Source organism: Cygnus olor, chromosome 11 (genome assembly GCF_009769625.2).
Source record: "Cygnus olor isolate bCygOlo1 chromosome 11, bCygOlo1.pri.v2, whole genome shotgun sequence".
Taxonomy (NCBI): Eukaryota; Metazoa; Chordata; class Aves; order Anseriformes; family Anatidae; genus Cygnus; species Cygnus olor.
In genome coordinates, this window is record NC_049179.1 from 12,287,579 (window position 1) to 12,307,932 (window position 20,354).

The window sequence follows — 20,354 nt, forward strand, 5'->3', positions numbered from 1 at the left end:
TTAGAATCAGTTGAGGACATTAAAGTAGTATTTAGCACGTACTTGTTTTCAGTGTGGATATTTGCTGAATATTTAAATAGTCTGTCTGCTAAGAGCTTAGTCTAAGACACAGTAGGTAGAGAAAAAGAATGACACAAGTGCAACTTCAGTCTTACCGTTTCACAGAATTTATATATCTACCATAAATAAAAACAGCAGTGATTTATTCTTTTGTGGCCACTTCCATTAGGACAACTCAGTATGTTTGTTTCTTCTGGCTGCACCTGGGTCTCTGGTTCCAGAGAAGCAGGGAGCCCTTTTCTAAAGAGAAATACTGTATATTATCTTATATATTGCTACATACAGTTTCATACTTTCGATAGTAAGTGGTACTTAACACTCAGTGCTTGTTACGCACAGATCCTGGTGTTTTTACTCATGTTTCACTTCAGTATTCATGTTTCGTGTAGTGTGGCTATACCTTCAGGCTCCTTATTCAAAGCATATAATCTTGAATCTTTAGCATTCCAGAAACATTTTTATGATTGACACACTCATTATTTTTATAATTGACAACTCACTTCCCTGGACTGTATTCTACAAAAAATGGTGTCATACCTGTTCTGAAGGAGAGGGCCTGAAGATGGAGGTGAGCAGTCAATTAAGGGAATAACCAAGTTAAGGAGGCCTAAAGCAATGGTCTAATAAGCAAAAACTCAAATTTCAAAATCTGATCCTGTAATGAGCCCTACATGGGCAGTTCTAGTCCTTTTGTATTCATGTTCATTAAGGTAAGACTGAAGGGGGCTTAGGGTTTGCCAGGTTTTCCCTACAATGCTTTTTTGCTATGTGGGAAACAAATCTGTCACTCAGTAGTCCTATTCTAATGATGGTTTACTATAAACAGCTCCTTAAGAAAGGAAGAGCCTTTAGTTTAGCAGATTATATTTTGACTATAAATCAGAATTAAGATGCAATATTCATTTCTTCATTTAAATCTAACACCTTGACTGAAACCCTAGGAAGTGCATAAGAGTTAAAGAAACAGCCGTGGGAGTATCTGAGTGATTTTTGGATTCGTATCCGCAAAGATATTTGTAATGTTCCATAGTCACCTCTAACATAGCAGCAGCAATTTCATTTTTCTTTCATCTGTATTACTATGTTTTATACCATGACCTTTTGCTCTTCCTTTGCCTTTCTGAACTCACACAAGCTATTCTAAGCACGCTACAAAACATTTAACACCCCTCAGTACTGTGTTTCACAATAGCACTGGCACACTAACATTTAGTTTAGAAGTTTGTTGAAGCTGAGGAGTCCTTCTGTTCACTGCTTATTTAACTGCTTTCTATCCTAGCTGCTTGTGACAAAACAGTATTATTTGTTTGCATGTATCTATTTTTCCTTTGAAAAAAGACAGCTAAACAACATTCTCAGGTTCTGTCCTAAAATATCACTGTTCATACCCGCTTTGAAAACAATTTCACCCTGTCCAAATTCATAGATATCTGATCATGGCCAATTTATTAAATGCACAAAGTACTTATTTATCAAAATCTTTTTTTTGTATTAAATTTCCATGCATTGTTCATTTTGTTAAACATTGGTCAATATCTCCCCAGCTGTTTATTTGTGTGGGGAACACACTTGCAACCGAGTCCTTACAATACTTGTTCCATTCTTTTGACCTATTTGTTAGGCCTTTGTATTTGTTTCTGGATTTATTTTTATTTTTTAACTTGACAGGGTCCTTCCATTACATGGCTTGAATTGTCACTTGTTTCATTTATGCAGTCTATGTTAAAATCACCTAATATAATTATTTTTGACTATGCCCTAAAAGCCTGCAGATGTTTTCCCAATCTGCCTATAATATTTATAGCTGATCCCTTTGCTCTGTAAATAGCTAGCAATGTGGAGTAAATTAATCCTAACAAACACCTTAATTGTGAAAATCATCAGACCCCTTTGGCTTGCTGAGATGTGTAAGATGGGCAAGGTTGTTGCCATGTATCATTTACTATACCTTGTTACAGCTCTGCATGCAAATATACATGTGCTCTTTTCAAATTGTTCCCTCAAACACCATTTTATTTTTCTAGTAAAGTTATTAGTTAAATATTAATATCTTAACTTATAATGATTGGTGTCAAAATACCATATGCTAAACTATCTGGAATTCTGTGCTCATTTCAGGCCTAAACTGTGATCCTAAATTGAGTTATTTTCTAAATTGTATCCTGGGATATCACTGCATACTCATAACAGTCGATATAAATAATCTCAAAAGGAAGTCCACAGAGGGTGCATGGATCTAGTCAAACCTTTGCTGGCAAGCAAGCTGTAAAGCTTTTCCTCAAAGTCCCTTGCATTAGCAGCTAGTGTTCCTGCTTTATTTCTAGGGCATTTGTGTATTAAAAAATAAGCAATAACACTATTGAAGCTGTCCTCTAAAGAATGCTGCTGTGCTGATTATCTTTTTTCTTCTTTCCATGTTGGACACAACAGTGCCTTATGTTTGCACAGTTGTATTATTTTGTTATATGTGATGAAAGTTTGTTTTCATAGCAACTGTGTGTAATAGCTCAGTTATATTGTATGTTTATTATTATCATGTTGGGCTTTAATGGCCTGGTCTTCTAAGTCCTTTGCTTGCTCAACACCCTTCTTTCACCAAAGGATTGATTGATCTGTAGCCTACAAATATACAACAGCTTAAACCAATAGAAATAGCAATTTCTCACATAGAGTATCATAATATGCAGCTGAATTTTTCCTTTGAGAATTAACCGATGAGTGAATAAGCATATTCTTAATATTTAGGAAATGAGATTACAGTATAAAATGGAAATGTGTTTGTGAGATCTGCAGAAAGATTACCCTTGCGGTAGCTCTAACAATTTACCTCCTTGTGCTAGTATTATCTTCCTGTGAATAAGAGCAGGAGAAGCAGTGGGGAGCAGTAAATATTCTAAAATTCTGCCCTAGAGTAATACAGGCCATCTCAGCTACTGGTTTGGTCCCTGTCATAGCACCACCCGAATGTTTCAGGATCTTCAGGACATTTATTCTTGCAGCATTGCTGTGGGGTGCAGAATTGCAGTTATACCCCTTTCACAGGTGGGAATCAAAAAGCACAGTGAAGTTTTCTAAGGGCAAAAAGAAAGTCTGTTGTGGAGTAGGGAATTGAAAGAGTTGTCTAGCCTAAGGCCAGTTAGGCTTAATTCAGCGTCAAGCACTGAGTTATTATATCCCCTGAAATTGTATTTGCTTTCTGATCCATGTAGTGGCCTAGTCTGCTTCTGGTTCTGAAACTGTCATTTTCATTCATTTCTCAATGCTAATTGGTGATAAAATGGGGAGATAAACTTGTTCGGTCATTTGTTTGCAATTTTGTTGTTATTTTCTTGGCATCTGTGATGAACCCAGAACTAAAATGGAAAAAAAAAAATCTTCAAGTGAAAACATTTTAACCTCTAATTCAATCCTAAATTATAGTACTGGAATTGTATAAGAGTTCCTGAATCGCTTCTGTGTTGTAAATAAGCAGTTGTTCTGAGATGGTCTGATTTACCACAGGAGTAGGTTAATCTGTTGCCTCTTACAACTAAGCTTTTATTATCACTTAAGATATCATTACCATTAAACCATTAAGTTAAGCTGCTTCATTAGTGATGTTACAGAATCCTGTTTGTGTTCAGCACTACATCATTTCTGACTAAGTGACAGCCAGCCCAAACAATCCCAAACAAGCCCCAAAAAATAAAATGACATTTTATGTGGGCCCTTGCCCAGCAGTAAGTTCAGGAGATCAGTTTGGGGATGATGTTCTTATGTTCTCTCAACACCTGTGAGCCCATTGGCAGGCCAGTCATTACAAGTGGTTGTTTTACAGGCATTAATGAAGAGTCTAGTGATATTAGCAGCGTTCCCTCTTTATGTCCTGTAGGTTCCTGTTGTTTTTGACATTACCCAATTCCGGCAGAACATCTTGCATGTGCCTACCAAACAGCAATGTTTTGTAGCTCTTTATAGGGGGGTCAGCATCAAGTATATAATGGCTTTGGGCTTCAAAAGGAAAGGTGGGAACAGGATTTTTGATGTAATCTATTCTCTAGTGCCTAAGCTGCTCTCTAGTGTGTAAACTTGCTTCCCTATGACCTGTTGTGAAGTAGTTAAAAAGAGGTAAAAATTACAGAGATGCCATTCAGTGCAGCAAGTCTCTCAGCTGAAGTACAATAGCTAATGCAATTAGCTTTCCTCCATAATGCCTTCATCTCAAGGGAATGTGGGATGTGGGGAACTGGGAACATAAAGAGAACAGGAGTGGGAGAAGGGGCTGCTTTGCTGCCTTTTCTATAGACAAATGAAACGTAGAGGTTACATTTCTCCCTGTTTGGCACTGGGTGTGCAGTGTGTGTGTTAACTCAGGGACTGGAAGACCCAGCCCTGCTTGTTATGTGTGGACTCGATCCCCACCTCTCCAAGGGGATCGTGTGTCAGTTTTGGCATAGCACAGATGCAGTGGATCTTGGCAGCTAAAACTGCCCCTTCCAAGCATTTTTATATAGGAAGAGAAGTGTACTGGCCAATTTCAAAATTCTAGCACTGCTTTTAACCGTGAGTTTCCATAGTGCTTTCTATCCATTTGTCAGTTCTGAGTTTGTTTAAATATATATATATATATATATATTTAATTTCCGTAACAAATTAGCTTGCTTCTCAGGGAAGTGTGGATATAAGAGGCATATAGACTGAGCTGAATAAACTTGAAGCTACAGATTAGTTTTCTTAACACATTGCTCAACATTTGGTCCTCTCTGCAAGTTTCTTCTACAAAATGTTGAAGGGTAAGATAGGCGAGACCAAATCTTTATTTCCCTTTCAGCAGAAAATTCTAGTTAATGTTTATTCCTCTTTTTTGCCTTCCCTTTCTTACTCCCATGTTTCTTGTAGGGTGACTGACATGAAGAAAAGGGAAAACCAGCAAAAATGTTTTCTTAATAGTTTGGATCTTTTTCAGCTGATGGTTTTTCAAAAACTCTACTTAAGGATTTTTTTGCCAGTGATTAAATCTGGGTGTTTTTACAACAACCATTGCAAAGTTTTATAGATTGGGTCTCATATTCAGAAAACAAAACAAACAACCTGAATCATGCAGATTTTGATATGAATGCCAAGTAGGTTATCTATACTGGTGTCAATTAAATTCTGAATGGCCAAGACACTAGATTATAACCACTGCTCACAGCTGCTTGTCTGTGAAACTGAAGGCTGTGTTCTTTAAATATTTAGCTTGGATTATTTCCTTGCATTAATCCTTTCTCAGACGTAATTAAACAGGTGATGAAAACAAATTGCAAATATAGTTGTCCCTCACGTTGGAAAGAAGAATGCTCGATGGCATACATTTGCATAAGTAGTGGGAAACTGATTCATGTATTGCCTATGCTTGTATAGCGTGATGTATCAGTTGTTGTGGCTCATCATTAAAATTGTGGAAATGACAGCGTGCTTTTAAAATATATGGCAAGATATGCTTTGAATAAATGAGGCCAGCTCATAAAATCAAAAGGATAACATAATAAATAAAATTCCAGAAACCTGAGCATGTCTACTACAGCTTTGCCCTCCTTCTGACTGTGGTGTTGATGTTGGCAGGCAGTAGGCTGTGATCGACAACTTGGGAGCAATGCCAAGGAAGACAACTGTGGAATCTGTGCAGGAGATGGTTCGACATGCAGGCTTGTGAGGGGACAAGCTAAGGCACATGTCTCACCAGAAAAAAAGTAGGTTGCAAATTGATCCTGTGATGATTTATCCTTGACTATGTTTTCTGCTTGTATATTAACACACATATTGCAGAGTATGACCTTTTCACTATATACTTGTTTGCAGTTTTCCAAAGCTACTTACTCTAAAGTCTGCGCTAGATTAGTCAATTGAAATTCCATGAGGGATACCACACATAAGGGTATAGCTAGGAAAGAATTTGAGATATGCATTTTTTGTAGAGCAACTTAATTCGTTCTATCAGGAATAACCATCAAGATACACATCTTATTTTAGAGGGTGTCCTCATGTTGCAATGTGTGATGCTGCAGCAATGTTTTTAAATCATGGAAACATCTTATAGATGGTTTTATGGAAATTGTGGCATGTGATTTAAAGTGCCTGGTTTTCAACTTAACTTTGCTTTTTTTTTTTTTTTTTTTAAAGTGTCTAAAGACAGTTGAACTTCAGAGGCAAGTTAACTAATTCTATGGTACAAAAGGCACAAAGTGGAAGGGAGTAACACTTCTCATTTTTGTGTGTTTGACTCAAATTCTGGCATTCCTTCTCAAAATAATTAGCATCTTACTGTGAGTAACTTTGCAGGTCTCAGCAGTATTGAAAATACAAGAGAGAGATATCAGAATTGAACCTTGTACTGGAGTATAAGGTGTACACAGAGGTTTGCCTCTGCTTTTTGTTTTCTTTGAAGCTACAATTTCTCCAGTTGAACGGGTTCTTCTAGCAGATAGTAGATGAGAGGAGAATGGGCACAAGCCTATGGTTTTGTATGCTCTCCACCCTCGCAGATGATGCTCTGTGTAATCTCATAACGTGTCCATTGTGCTTATCAAGTGGGAGTAGCAGTTGCCTCATCTATTTTTATTTATTTATTTATTTCTGGACACACAATGTGCATAAATATTTGTCACATGGAGATGGAGCCTCTGGGGTCTGCTACCTTCCTGCACAGCCACAGATGCTACGGTGATGATCACGTTATTAAAGTCAATATGCAAAGTTCAAATGAAAGCAGGTATTCTTTAAATGGAAGAAGCACCTGTCTCAGACAGCTGCAGATACTTTAGTACTGTTACAGTTCAGCCTGCAAAGATTTCACTAATGCCCTGATTTTGAAAGAGCTGCTGTATATTAAATGATGTTTAATTCTTATTGCAGTACGTATAAATATTTCTGTGATATTTTTATGACACTGTTTGTGGTATGCTTCAATGTGAATGTAATTTGAAAAGCAACGTATGTTATCTTAATGCATGTTACTGTACAGTGTGATTATTTGTATTGCATAAGTTCTGTGACTCAATACGTAAGGTAATCTAAACTAAATAATGAATATTTTTGTGGCAACCTCTTTTAAAGTCATGGAATTTTTCACAAGTCAAAAAGAACCTTTTTTGTGTGTTCTGGATGGGGTATCAATGTCAGCATTTCCTTGTCTTTACTCGAGGCCTTTTTCATAGATGAGAGAATGTAGTTCAGTAATTTATAAAGTTGCTCATCCTGAAACACTGAGCAAACGTCTTGAACATTTGTATTGAGCTGAAAGAGTTTACATGGAGGGCTGCTCTTTCTTCAGTTTGTCATACCAAATACTCAGAGCTTCTGGTCAGCACAGAGCAAGCGTCTGTGAAGCAGTAAAGTTTGGATAATATTTTTGTAGTATTACCATATTATATGTGCCTGTATATATATATATATATATATATATATATATATAAGGATGTATATACACAAAATCTCTCTTCCCCCCTTGCTATTCAGCTGGAATTGCACTGTCTATTCCAGTTTTACAGCAACAGCAATTCTCCTGAAGAAGGGTAATTCCTGGGTGCACCCTAGCTTGTTTAGGGCAACACAAACTAAACTCATCGGATTGGCAAGTCTGTCTGGATAATTCTTGATAAGCAAAATTAAAAGGTTCACCACTTACTACTACTTAGTAAATATAGTAAAGATGAAGTGGTAAAATGGATCTGGTTTTGAAACTGTCATTTTGTGACCGAAAATGTTAATTTTTGTGATGTTCCGACACAGGTTAAGAGCTGACTACAGCTGACCTCACTTGGTGGAAGGTCTCATTGCTTTGAATAGGTTTTGAAGAATACCCATGGTTCATTTTTATTTATTTTTCCCTCTGTCAGATTTCACTGGCTCTTGAAGAGTTCTTTCAAATTAAATGAAGAAAGACTGTTCTAGGGAAAGATGTCAGTTATGTCAAGTTTTGCTTTTGTCTCGCATTGCAGTAGGTTAGATTGTATGACTGAATAACCATTCACATAAGGAAAACAGTACATACGCTCCTAAACTCAGAACTTTTGATGATTTTCTTGGTATTGTGATAGTGGCGAAATCTTTTTTGGGTCAAGTTGTTCAACACTGTATGGAAAAACTTCCTTATAATCCTCTAGTGTGTAAATGCAATGTGGAAATAATGTCATACTTTCTTTGTGCTAATGGTAAAGGGAGATACAATGTCTTCCAAAGCTTAATTTGGAAGCTTTCAGAGGTATTGGTGAGAAGTAAAATTATCGCCATATGACAGACATATTTAAAAGGGAGCTTGTAAGGTTGTGAGCAGGATGTAAATTTTACTGTGCAATGAGGCAAATTAAAGGTTTGGAAGGAAAGCAAGAACCGAAGATTTTATTAAGAAAAAAAAGGGAAAATAAAAAAAGGGAAAATAAAAGTGCCTAGATATCTCGGTCCTAATTAAAAAAAAAAAAAAAAAAGTAGGCATTCATAAATAATTTCTCATACATGACTTACCTCGTTTTATTATCTTTTTAGTATGTTTTTACAAAAAATGGATGCTTTTCTTTGATCAGAAAGCTAAACAGCACTGAAAGAAAGCTGACTGATTTGCAAATATGAAATGAACTGTCATTTCAAAAGTTCTTTATTTTTTTCCACTAACACTTAATTGCCTTTGAAAGACAAAGTAAGTTAGACTTCTGCCAACAAGCCAGATTCTAACATTCTGTTAAAATGATTAAAGGTTTGACTAATGATATTCAAACAGAAAGTGTAATAGGTTGTAAAATGTACCGTCCCATTGGGAAATGAGATATCAGGGGCCTGATGTTTCTAGTACTATATGCATGGAACTCCCATTAACTCCACTGCACTTTGTGCACATGGAAAAATTGTAGGATTGGGCCCTGATGTCTGCTTTCTGCACCATTGTTGGCAAGAAATGGTAGGAAAGTGTTCTGGTTCTGATACCAAAGAAGAAGAAAGATGCTGGTTCTGAAATTAACAGGGAATGAAGTTGAAGGCACAGACTTGTCCTAATCTAATTTCATTTGATTCTCAAAAATCATTAGTTATTTGCAAGTTTTAGCTTTCCTAAGTTTTTGCTAAAAGCTTAATGCAAAAGATTTCAATATAGATAGCTTTGTAACATTTTTTTTCCTTCTTGCCATGCATTCATTTTCCTATGGTACTACATAATTTACCATTGGTCAATTACTGTCACATGCCTGTTGAGTGCCATCAGCTGGCTCGGTTATCTGACAACCTGCTACCTCATATCTTTCTTTCTTCTTTGAAATCAGTATATACGGAGCTGGTAACCCTCATTGTCAAGGTTCACTGATACTTCACTTTATATGAATGATTTTTTGCCAAAATTCAGCAGTTCGGTCAGAAACTTTGCATGCCATGTGCTGAGTGTTTTGGAGAAATTTCAGCCAAAATAACTCAACATATTCCAAGGAAAAACATGTTGTTTCCCATTGTCTAAACATTCTTGAAACCATTTCTTTAATACGTCTTAAAATCCCTTGTTGTACTTGATCACAGATCGGGGATTTGAAATTTGGCAGGCAGTGGTCTTCATGGACAAGTCTTTTTTGCAATATCTGTGCACATCAACACATTTTACTACAACCTTTCATGAAACAAACAAACAAAAAGCCCTTTTTCTTCAGGCTCTGTAGAGGCTTCTTGGATGTTAACAGCTAATGTTTCTGAAAAAGTTTCCTCTTTAAGCATGCTCTGTCTTCCTACATGTCTTATGTGTGTGCAGTCTCTTTAGAATAAATTAACATATTGCTCTTCCGGGACTAAGGTTTTAAAAAGTGGCCTTGTGCTTCTTTTTGCTTTCTTCTTTGCTGCAGTGTGGGATGTGTACCGTGGGATGAACTATCAGTGACACTTCCTGTCTCACATTCAGGCATTATGGAAGGCACTTTGCAGGTAGCTTCTGACTCTCCCAAACTTCATACTTCTAATGGAGAAAGACAAGATCGTATGAGGAAAGGGATAAGACCAGATGAGACTAGCTGAACAGAAAAATTTGACTTTATATTCATAGGGTGAAGGAAAGATAGATAAGAGAATGTGGGAGGAAAATGTGGGACAGGCTGTACAGATACATTGGGTCAAGGAGTAAAAGGAAGAGTGGAAGACTGAGATTAGATAAGAAATCTGGGATGGGAAACAAAGTAAGAAACACTCTGAGAAGAAAGGGAGAAATCAACTGTATGTAAAGCCAGGAGAGGGAATTGGGACTGCTTTGGCAGGAAAACCATGTACGGGGAGGGATAGGATGCCAATATGTTAGCATTTCAGTTTGAATAAGGAGTATGCTCTTTGAAGCAAATTTCCTGATGGTCCTAATATGTATTGCTCATTGTTTCACATCATGGAGAGGTTTTGGAGGACATGAACTGAATTTTTTGGATGAAGCTAAACTGGAAGATGTGCCTCAGAAAAGCACCTAATGTTCTCCAACAGCTAATGAATATGCAGTCTATGGGATCAGAGTAGAGTTAGTTCAAAGTAAAGCACCAGAAAACATATGAATAATGCAGATGCTGGGTCTTCAGCACCAACTATTTCAGTCTACAGATTCATTGCTATTGAGTTGTACTGCTGGTAATGCAGGCATAGATGGACTGGCAGTAGGCAGGTGAGTCACAGAGAGAAGCCCTCTTTTGCCGAGAAGGTTATTTTATGGAGGTTTAAAAATAACAATGCCAAGAACAGGGCATAGAAGCATCTGACTGTTCCCTGTTCTTGGCAAGTCAATATAATGCTCACTACTGGTGCCTATGCCATGTGCTGCAGCAGTAGAGTGCTGGTCTGCACAGGTGATTGTTGTGGTTTAACCCGGCCGGCAGCTAAACACCACACAGCCATTCGCTCACACTCCCCCCTCCCTCTCTGGGATGGGGGAGAGAAACGGGAAAGTGAAGCCTGTGAGTTGAGATAAAGACAGTTTATTAAGACAGGAAAATAATAATAACGATAATAATAATAATGATAATGATAATAGTACTACTAATAATAATGTGTACGAAACAAGTGATGCACAATGCAATTGCTCACCACCCGCTGACCGATGCCCAGCCTATCCCCGAGCAGCTGGCCCCCCCCCCCCCCGGCTAGCCACCCCTATATATTGTTCAGCATGACGTCAGATGGTATGGAATACCCCTTTGGCCAGTTTGGGTCAGCTGTCCTGGGTCTCTCCCCTCCCAGCTCTTGCTGCACCCCTAGCCTGCCCGCTGGCAGGACAGAGAGAGAAGCTGAAAAGTTCTTGGCTTGGTGTAAGCACTGCTCTGCAACAATTAAAACATCAGCATGTTATCAGCACTCTTCTCATCCTAATCCAAAACATAGCATCCTACCAGCTACTAGGAGGAAAATTAACTCTGTCCTAACTGAAACTAGGACAATGATGAAAATCTCTTGATTCCTATGTTAACACACATAGCAAAGGTCTGCCATGAGATTAAGTTTCTACTCCTGATAACTGGTGCAGATAGTCCTGTACTACATGAGGCAATTCCTCATGTTTTTTATTCTTTTTTTTTTTTTTTTTAGAACCTAAGAAATAAAATGCTTAAAGTTATATCAAAGGGCATTTTTAAAGTTGCCAAATCATGCACAAGAAATCAAAGAAAGTTAGAAAAAGTGACCTGTGCAGTTATAATTTACCCCACTATGTGTTAGGATACAAATATTAATTATACAATTTTCAGGTCCTACCTGGCAAAGCAGAAGCCTGACATCTATTTAGTATCCTTTTAGTTCTGGCTTTGTGTCTTTGTCCAGTGTGGCCTCCATGGTTTATTTATGACACTCCAGTTAACACTGCTCTGAAAAACATTTTTAATGAAGAAATTGAGTGTCGGGTTTTAGATGAAGTCAAAGGATGTGCTCTGTAAAATTTGACATGAGCATAGCGCATGATTTGAAATGGAGGGCTTGTTCATTGTAGGATAACTGGTTCTTGGTGGTTTCATTTGTTTGTTTGTTCCCCCCACACCCTAATAAACAACTAACTCTGTAGCTCTACAGTGTGGAACTAGTGTAGACTGTACTGCATTTCTGTATTTCTGTGAAGGAAGAATACTGTCACATTTCATCATGGGAATTTAGTTTGGTTTATTTGGGGCTATTGTAGTAACTGTGAGGCCTCCTTTTTTTACTTTTGTGATCTTTTATCTTATGTGAAGAAATTCCTACATAAGGACAGTGGCTATTTCATTATTTAGTTTGTAGTGCATCCCAGCAAAGCCTGAAAATACTGAAATTTGTGTAATTCTGCATTAGAATGATGTTACGAATAGACTTTTTTTTTTTTTTTTTTCCCCACTACATATTTTTGGGAGCTTGTAAGAAGGATGTTTTTTCATATTCTCGTGTGTACTTGGAGTCTCAAGTGATTGTATCTTGCAGTATTCCATAGGGTTAGTGATTCCTGTCCTTTCCAATCTGTCTGTCCAATCTGAGTAACCAATCTGTCTTTTTCTTACTGCTCATCTAATTTTTCTCCAGTGCATACGCATTTTAAAGAGAGTTGTAGTAGAAAATAGATGATTAAAATAAGTTGAGGCCACAGTGTCCATCTCAGAAGCAGGTAGCCGCACATGAATTACTCAGCAGTGCAAGGAGTGGCGCTCTGAGCTAAGGAGTCAGACTTGAGTCAGAGGACCAGGGGATGGAGGGATGGAGGTGAGAGGGTGTGAGACTGGAGAGTGAAGGACTCAAGGACTGAGGACGTATGCATACAGATTTTGCCATGTGACTTTTAGGGTTAAGTGCATAACTGCTGCTGTTTTCAGTAGCACATACTTATCTAGGTCAGGTGCCTTTTAAAGAGTATATAAATTATTTTGTAGATTCTTGTCATTAGGCAGGTTAGCACGCACCCCAGCACTAGCGTCTTCTGAAATGAAACATAACATCAGAGCAGATGAGGGGAGCCGCTGTAATGTCTCCAAATGTTTTGAGATTTTCAGTTCCCTTGCACTGACAGTTGTTTCTGGACTATTGTGTTTTGAGTGCACAGAAGCCTTCAATCAGACCTGGAGGACCAGCAGATAAGTGCTGAGCAAATACATGGAAAGAAACAGTTTTTATAGGCCTGAAATAAATCCTCTGCCCTGCAGTAAGAGGAGAGAAGGAAAAATCCCAACTGGCCCATATGTGAAAGAGTAAATGGGTCCACCATGGCCCACACGGAAAAATAAATAAAACCTGCTGAATTGGATTGAGCTCAGGAATGTGGCTTCTTTATTTTGATCCTGGGTATTAGCTCCCAGTCTTACCATAGCAGGGAGTCTGATCTTGCTCTCATTGAAATCCAAAATCTAAATCCACATTAACACCACAGAAACAGGATCAAACCTTGCCATCTAAAGTAAAAGCAATCCGGGAGCTTAATCAGCCAAGTGTTGTGTGTAGTGTGCACAAGTATTTGCTGAGAGTCCCAGGGTAAGAGCAGAGTGCCCATGTCAACCAGGAGCCAAAGATGCCTCAGAGTTCCTCCAAAACCCGTACAGCTGAAGCAGTGCTAGAAGAGGGGGACAACATCTCACTCATCTGTTTCTTAGTTATTAAGGAGAACTTTTTGACTCTAAAATCAGATTTTATAGTCCAATGTTTCTGCGTGTTTCAGATGATTTGGAACTTTTTTTTTTTTTTCAGTTTAGACAAGGTCAATAATTAACATTTGAAGATATGTAGGAAAAAAAAAGAAAAAGATAACTGGAAATTCTAAGTACAGATTTCAGTGTAGCAGTTTCCCCTTTATGTCTTCATAAGAGTGCAGTGCTTTTAACATTATCGATACTACTCATTGCACAGCCTAAGAACCATCTGTAAATAGGCTTACAGTGCCTTGTGTCCCTTTAAGGATATGAATGGCGTGGTTACAGCTGAAAAGCAGAGACCTTTGGAATATATGGTTTTGGAGCCAGAGCTGGGTAGTCATAACTACCACTTGGTAGGAAGTTAAAGCTGTCTTTCAGGAGAAACTGAATGAGTCCCTTACATCAATGCAGTCCCATTGCCTTCCAGTTCCGTATCTTCATTCAGAATTTCAAAAAAAAAATTATATATATATATTTTTTTTTTTCCCATCACTATAATTTACTTCATCTCAGGATAAGGCTGTCTCAGGCTGTATCTACCTCAGTAAGATACAAGCATCTCATGCTGTCCGACTTCTTGACAGTACTGTGGGGCTGCAGAGGTCAAACACTGTTGTGGTGGTGAACTTAGTCATCTCTTCTAAAGCAAATAAAATACTTTCTGGTAATATTGTTTCTGCTGCAGAGAAACACCAAATTTAGCACCCCCATGAGACTTTTGGACCATATCAGAGAGTGCTTTGGTGAGGGTGGAATGTCTGTAGTACTGTTAAAGGAATGCGAAGCATCCTGAAAAGGGATCAACAAGGCCTGCCGTGGTGAGCAGAGCTTGCTGTAAGGAGGTGGAGGAAGCACAGCAGAATGACCCTGGTTGTTCTCAGGAGGAGCAGTCCTACACATCTCTGCACATCTGCTAACCTGGGCCTCGTCCATTAAGTGCAGAGTGCCCTTGGTTCCACTTCAAAACAGCAGTTGCATTTATTCAGAACTGGTCACGGTCAGACTCTTATTTGAGGCTTTGTGCTGTAACTGCTGGTTGGTTGTCAAGACGGGATACAATCCCTGACCAAGTAGGGACAGATGGGCCCCTCAAACCTGCTTTCTCTCAAATGCTGTAGAGTACATATGAATTCAGTAGTTATTTCCTTGCCTTAAAGATATACACATCCACTACCTTCTGGCTATCTTTAGCAATTCGCCTGATGAAAAACCAAGATGCAAGAAGATATTAAGTGGTTCAGTAGTTAATGTTTTTTCCAGGGCTCCTTAAATGTATTATTGTTCTTACTGTAGTATTTTGCACTCTGGTGGAATACCCAAGTATGAAATTAATAAAGATCATATTTTATTACATCCAAAATAAATTGTTATATTTAAATGACCTTCCTAGAAATTGGTGATATAAAAATTGTAACATAAGAAGGTGTTTATTTCAGAAAAAATAATTGCAGTATTTGCTTGAAGTATCCTGAACATTTGGCAGAATTTCATACTTATGCTAAGGAGATGTAAACCAGAAGCTGATAATTTAGCATCTACTATAAAAGGGTCTGGTTTAAAGTGGAAAGAAACATTCTTCAACTCTTTTTTAGTTCAAACTAAACTCAAATATTCTTCCTCTAAATATTGTATGAGTAATTCTGGAGCAATGCATCACTGACCTTCAGCTAAAATTACTTTTTGAATTTGCAAGAATGAGCTCCCGGTACCCCAGCCTCCTGTTATATGTTAATGCCATCACTGAACAGAGCACCCTCTGCAGGGTGTGCCTGCAAAAGGCCTGTGTTTGCAGGTCTTGCCTCAAAGTGGTACTGTAGCTGGGCCACGATGGAAATGGAAGAAAACATGTTGGTTCTTCTCCCATTCTTTTGTGGATATCCCGTTGTGCATTGTGCATACCCTTTTCTGAGAGCACTGGTCTTGTTTGCCTGGAAGACTCTAGTCTATTGTTCTGACTGTTAACTCAGTTTGCTTGAGCAAATAATAGATTTCCTATGTTTGAAATGGAAAGTAATAACTTTCTGCCTTTGTAAAATGCACTGAAGTAAGTGTGTTGTACGTTTATATATGAAGAGGCTACTTAGGCAGCCAAGAGCTGTTTTGTATTGACATGTTCTATTCAGGGCTGGTTTGGTTTATAGTTAATTTTAAATTGGGGCTCTTACTGGAAGGAATGATCTTATATGGTAAGTTAGATGTAGACGCTGTTATAATATATACATTATAGCTAATATATAGTTGCTTTTAACAGGTCTGTAATTGGTTAAGGGTTGGTGTTAAGTAGATGATTTATTTCCTGTAAGTCCTGCCACTTATTAAAGTTGTGACCTGCAGCAGGAAATGAGGTGTGGGCAAAATGAGACTGAACAGCTGCAGGTTTTTGTAAGGGGGAAGTACTACTTAGCAGATTCCTTATGTCAATTCGGTGATTAGGAAATAAAACTAAGACAACAGAGTGTAAATATGTTCCTAATACATTACTGACATTTCAGTTGTTTTTGTTAATAGCAAATAATTTTCCAATAGCAAGAAAGATTTACAAGTCCACATGTAGGTCTTAATAGTTACATAGCATAGCAAACTGACTCAGTATACTGTACTTAATAAAATAACATGATTATTTTTAATAGAAAAATTGTGAAACCTGTTCAATATTTTCTTAGACACATTTGACAGTTTTCAGTCTAGTTATGTGATGTGCAAATTCCCTTATGTAGGATAACTTCTAAAACAGTTCTTTAATTTTCCTAGGGGAAGAAACCGTGATTGCTGTACCACATGGGAGTCGCAGTGTGAGAATTACACTCAAAGGACCAGCACACCTTGGTATGAGTGAGCTGTTTTATGTATTTATTCATAGGCAGAAGGACCTTGTATGTGAACTCATCTAAACTTTGAGAATATGGGTAAGATCATGACCTTGATTCCTCTTCTGATCTTCAATGTCTAGCTTTGACATAGTCCTACTGAACACCAAAAGTCTACTTAGTAAAAAGAAATAGTATAAATACTGGTAGTTTCTTAATTCATCTAAAACAAAGAGTTCTTATACAAGAAATGTAAAATTAGGTACAGTCTTAAAATACATGCAAACCATTCCATCAAAATTACTTTGAAAGGGTTTTGTGTGGGATCGATTGCACTCATCCCAGCACAAGATTTCTGTTGAAGAGTTTCAGATAGAGAAGAGACCTGTAATGGACTGTGGAGTCAAGATCAACTCTTCTAATCCATAAAAGGATCAAAGATGATAATTTCCATGTCTTGTGGGAAGGAAGCATTGTGATTTAGTTCCATCTGGATTTTAGCACAGTCCTGTGATTTTGGAAGTATGAGCAATTATGGACATGTGTGAGCTTAATCCTGCAAGCTGTTGGCTATGTTAGCTCTAATTCAGCCAAGCACTTAAGTGCAGGCTTAACACTAGGCATGTAAATCATCTAATTGAAATCATATCTTTGACCTAAGAGCAATAAAGACACTTGGTTGATGAGCAGTGTTCAAGTAAAAGTAATCTAAGTAAAATGAAGTAAGGTAAACAAAAGACATGAAATAATCTACACAAGCACTGTTTCCTTGTAATACTTTTGGTCATGATGATCTATGAGAAACAGCTTGCTATTCTGTCAGGTTTCCTAATTGTTATTTTTTTTATTATTTTTTACTGTGAGACTGATGATAGCATCTACGGTAATTTCTTTACCCATCAGCCTGCTCTAGATATAGACCTAATCATTTCAATGGTAAGTGGGGCTGCCATACCAAGCAGTGAACTAAATCATTCATTTAACATTTAGAGCAACTTTTTATTAGTAGAAGTGGAGGGTTTAGTCTGAATCACAGATGTAAAAAGGACTTTTATTGCTATTATTTATATTCTGTTTATTGCTATAAACAGAAGAAAGAAATGCATTTTAATAGAAAATTTCTCTTTCCGTTTGCTTTGAAGAAAATACTGTCATTTTGAAGAAAGAAAATTGAATAAGACTTTCATTTTAGAGCAGCTCTGGAGTCACTCCTAGACATAATACTGACATCAACAATGTGCAAAGTAAAACTTAATCTTAAAATAAATAATATTCGTGCAAAAATGTTGCAAGGAGTATATGAAGTAGTTGTCTTGATCACTGTGAGTCGGGACTCTTGTTTTGGTCTTTCTTATTAGTTCTGCAGAAGGAAGTTGTTGTTTCAACTTCATATGAGGAAAAAGTACTGGATTCAATGGCTCCTGGGGGATTTCTGGAAAGCTCCAGAGGAATGCAGCAGCAACTCGTTAACTAAGTACAGAGTGCTCCTGGCTTCCTACCCAGGGTGGTTCCATAAAGAAGCTGTGGCTTGGCATTACCTTTGTTAGCTAGTTCTCTAGCTGGAAGAGAATTGTGAAATGTTCCTTTAACCACTTCCCCCAGCACATCTGTTTGCAAATCTGTGAGGATTTAGACGTTTGTTACCTAAAGTATTTAAAATGACAGAGGTGAAAAACAAGAGACAGCAGTGGGGCTGAAGGTTGGAAATTGCATTGCTTCCCAGTCAGATCTCAAGAACCTATGTCCCTGAGGATGTGCTTCAGGCTTATTTGTTTGTCCTCCTTTCTAACTGTACATATGGTTGTGGGTGGTGTTTGTCACTTTCAATCTTTGATTTGACCAAAGTGATCTTTGGTCTGCAACTTCATGGACTTCAGTGAGAATATGTTGGGATAAGTAAAAGTAAAGGCAGAATTTCAAAAATAATCGCTTATAATTTCAAGTTCCATTTGTCAGACATGTTCTTCCTGGCTTGTAAGGAGCTGAGTTTACCAGGCGAGGCAGAGACTATTTATTGCAGTATTTTATACTGCCTCCTGTTGCCTGTTTATGTTTGCTCTTCAAGTAAAAGCAGCAATAGCAAACGCTCAAAGAGCACTATGGAGTGTCTGGCACTTTTCCCTTTATCCTGTGTTCTTTTGTACTTCATCCTGAGCTTTCTGATCTGCTCTTGTTCCAGGGAAGCACAGCTGCTGGATTAATCAAAAATGGAAATCTGGTTGGAGCTGTAGTGCGTAACAGATTTGAAACAAATAAATGTTCTGAACATTGTTTTGCAGTCAGCACCTTATGTTTTAGGAAAGAGTTATTATTTCTTTGTAGCTGGTATTTTGTTTGTGTTTATGGACAACTTAACATAAGTAACAGTGTCATCAGAGAGCATGGGTGTTACTTTGATGGTACTTTTTTTTTTTTACAAATAGGTCCCTCTTACATCCATCTGCTTGGGTTTTGTGAATTATTTTGTGGAAAAGAACCAAACAATTTGTATAAAACTGGCTATGAATGAAATATTTCACTGTGTTGGTTTCATTTTAGTTTGGACTATATTATGGCTTTTTGATCAGTTTTTTTAAGAGTGTTATAATCAAAAGAAAGACTGAAAGTTCCCTGAAATTAATCTTCCAGCAGAAGAAATAGGAAAACCAGAAGTGAATATTTTTACAAGTGGCTAATGCTAGATAACTGAGTTCATGAACTTAGGGAGGTTAAATTTCACTAAAAAGAACTGAAACTCTTTTCCTCCTTTTGTCAATTTCTTCTTCACTTGCAGTGATTTGCATTATTTGACAATATTTAGCTATAAATCTATGCACTGCTTTGTCTTCTGACAGTTACTAAGAGGATGACAATGTTGCTTGTGTTTTCAAAAGAATTAATTGTTTTATTTTGGGCCCCTGTCTTGTACTATGTACGAATAAGTTGCACCGATAAGAGAGCTTTTGAGCAGCAACATTACTTGCTCCTCCTTGCACTGAGAGCAGGAGCTGTTTCCCTGGAATTCTTCCATGCATCCCTAGACACAGTGAGAGATCTGCAGTGAGTTCCCCATGCCGCTCTGCTGTACTCCTGCCTGCCACTAAGAGTGGGAGGCTTTTGCAGTGCGTCTTCCAACTACAACTGGTAAGAAATTTTCATAGGGGTTTATTTTTATTTTTTTAATCCTGGCAGGGGAAGTAACACAAAGTAAGACTGTTCTAGGTCTTTGGCACCTGTGATTATCTTGTTAGAAACAGGGGATTAGTCAGGAGAATTCCCTGTCCTACATGTCTGGAGTCCTAAAGACCCAAGGAAATGTTTCCGTAACTTAGAATGGGGAACCTTTCCACTGAAGTAAAACTTTGAAACTCTAGTTTCATAGGAGTCCTATACTCCTGAGGATCCTATTGACTTTACGTGGAGTTGGAGGTACTTGAGATCTGCCGATTTGACTCTTATTCAATAAAATGACAGAATAACATGCACCATGAATTAATACTTAATGTTAAGCAGTGTAAGTTTGGGGTCAAGTCTTACAAAAGCTTAATCCAAGAATGCTGAGTTCAGGATATTTTTGTAATGCTGTCAGGAAAAAAAAAAAAAACTGTCATAAAAACAACAAACAAATATGTGTAGTAATCTTCTAAATATTTGTTGCTTTTTCTGTGATTTGTTTATATCTGTTTGTTTCTAATGTAAATGCATTAGACAATGGTGAACTTCGATTCCCAGGGAATTATTTTTCCTCTTTGACAAAGTACAGTTGACTCATCACTAGATTCCTACCCTATGACCTAGGAAAAGTCATTTTGTAGAAACATCATTCTTTAAACTTCCTTCTAGCCATGTATGTGACCCTTGTTATATATAGAATAACATATACATAGAATTTGTTATTCCATAGAATAAT

The 20,354-nt window shown here is 37.6% G+C and overlaps 1 protein-coding gene across 7 annotated transcripts in view; it reads left to right on the plus strand.

Annotated features, from left to right (window-relative positions):
• Window positions 1–20,354, plus strand: part of ADAMTSL3 (ADAMTS like 3) — a 190,456-nt gene that overhangs the window by 103,893 nt on the left and 66,209 nt on the right. For 6 of the 7 annotated variants that reach the window (XM_040569593.1, XM_040569594.1, XM_040569597.1 and 3 more), the window contains exons 7-8: window positions 5,644–5,770; window positions 16,410–16,484. In XM_040569593.1, coding sequence (XP_040425527.1) covers window positions 5,644–5,770; window positions 16,410–16,484 — 202 coding nt within the window. The remainder of the gene's footprint in view (window positions 1–5,643; window positions 5,771–16,409; window positions 16,485–20,354) is intronic. The other variant, XM_040569599.1, reaches the window with a different exon arrangement.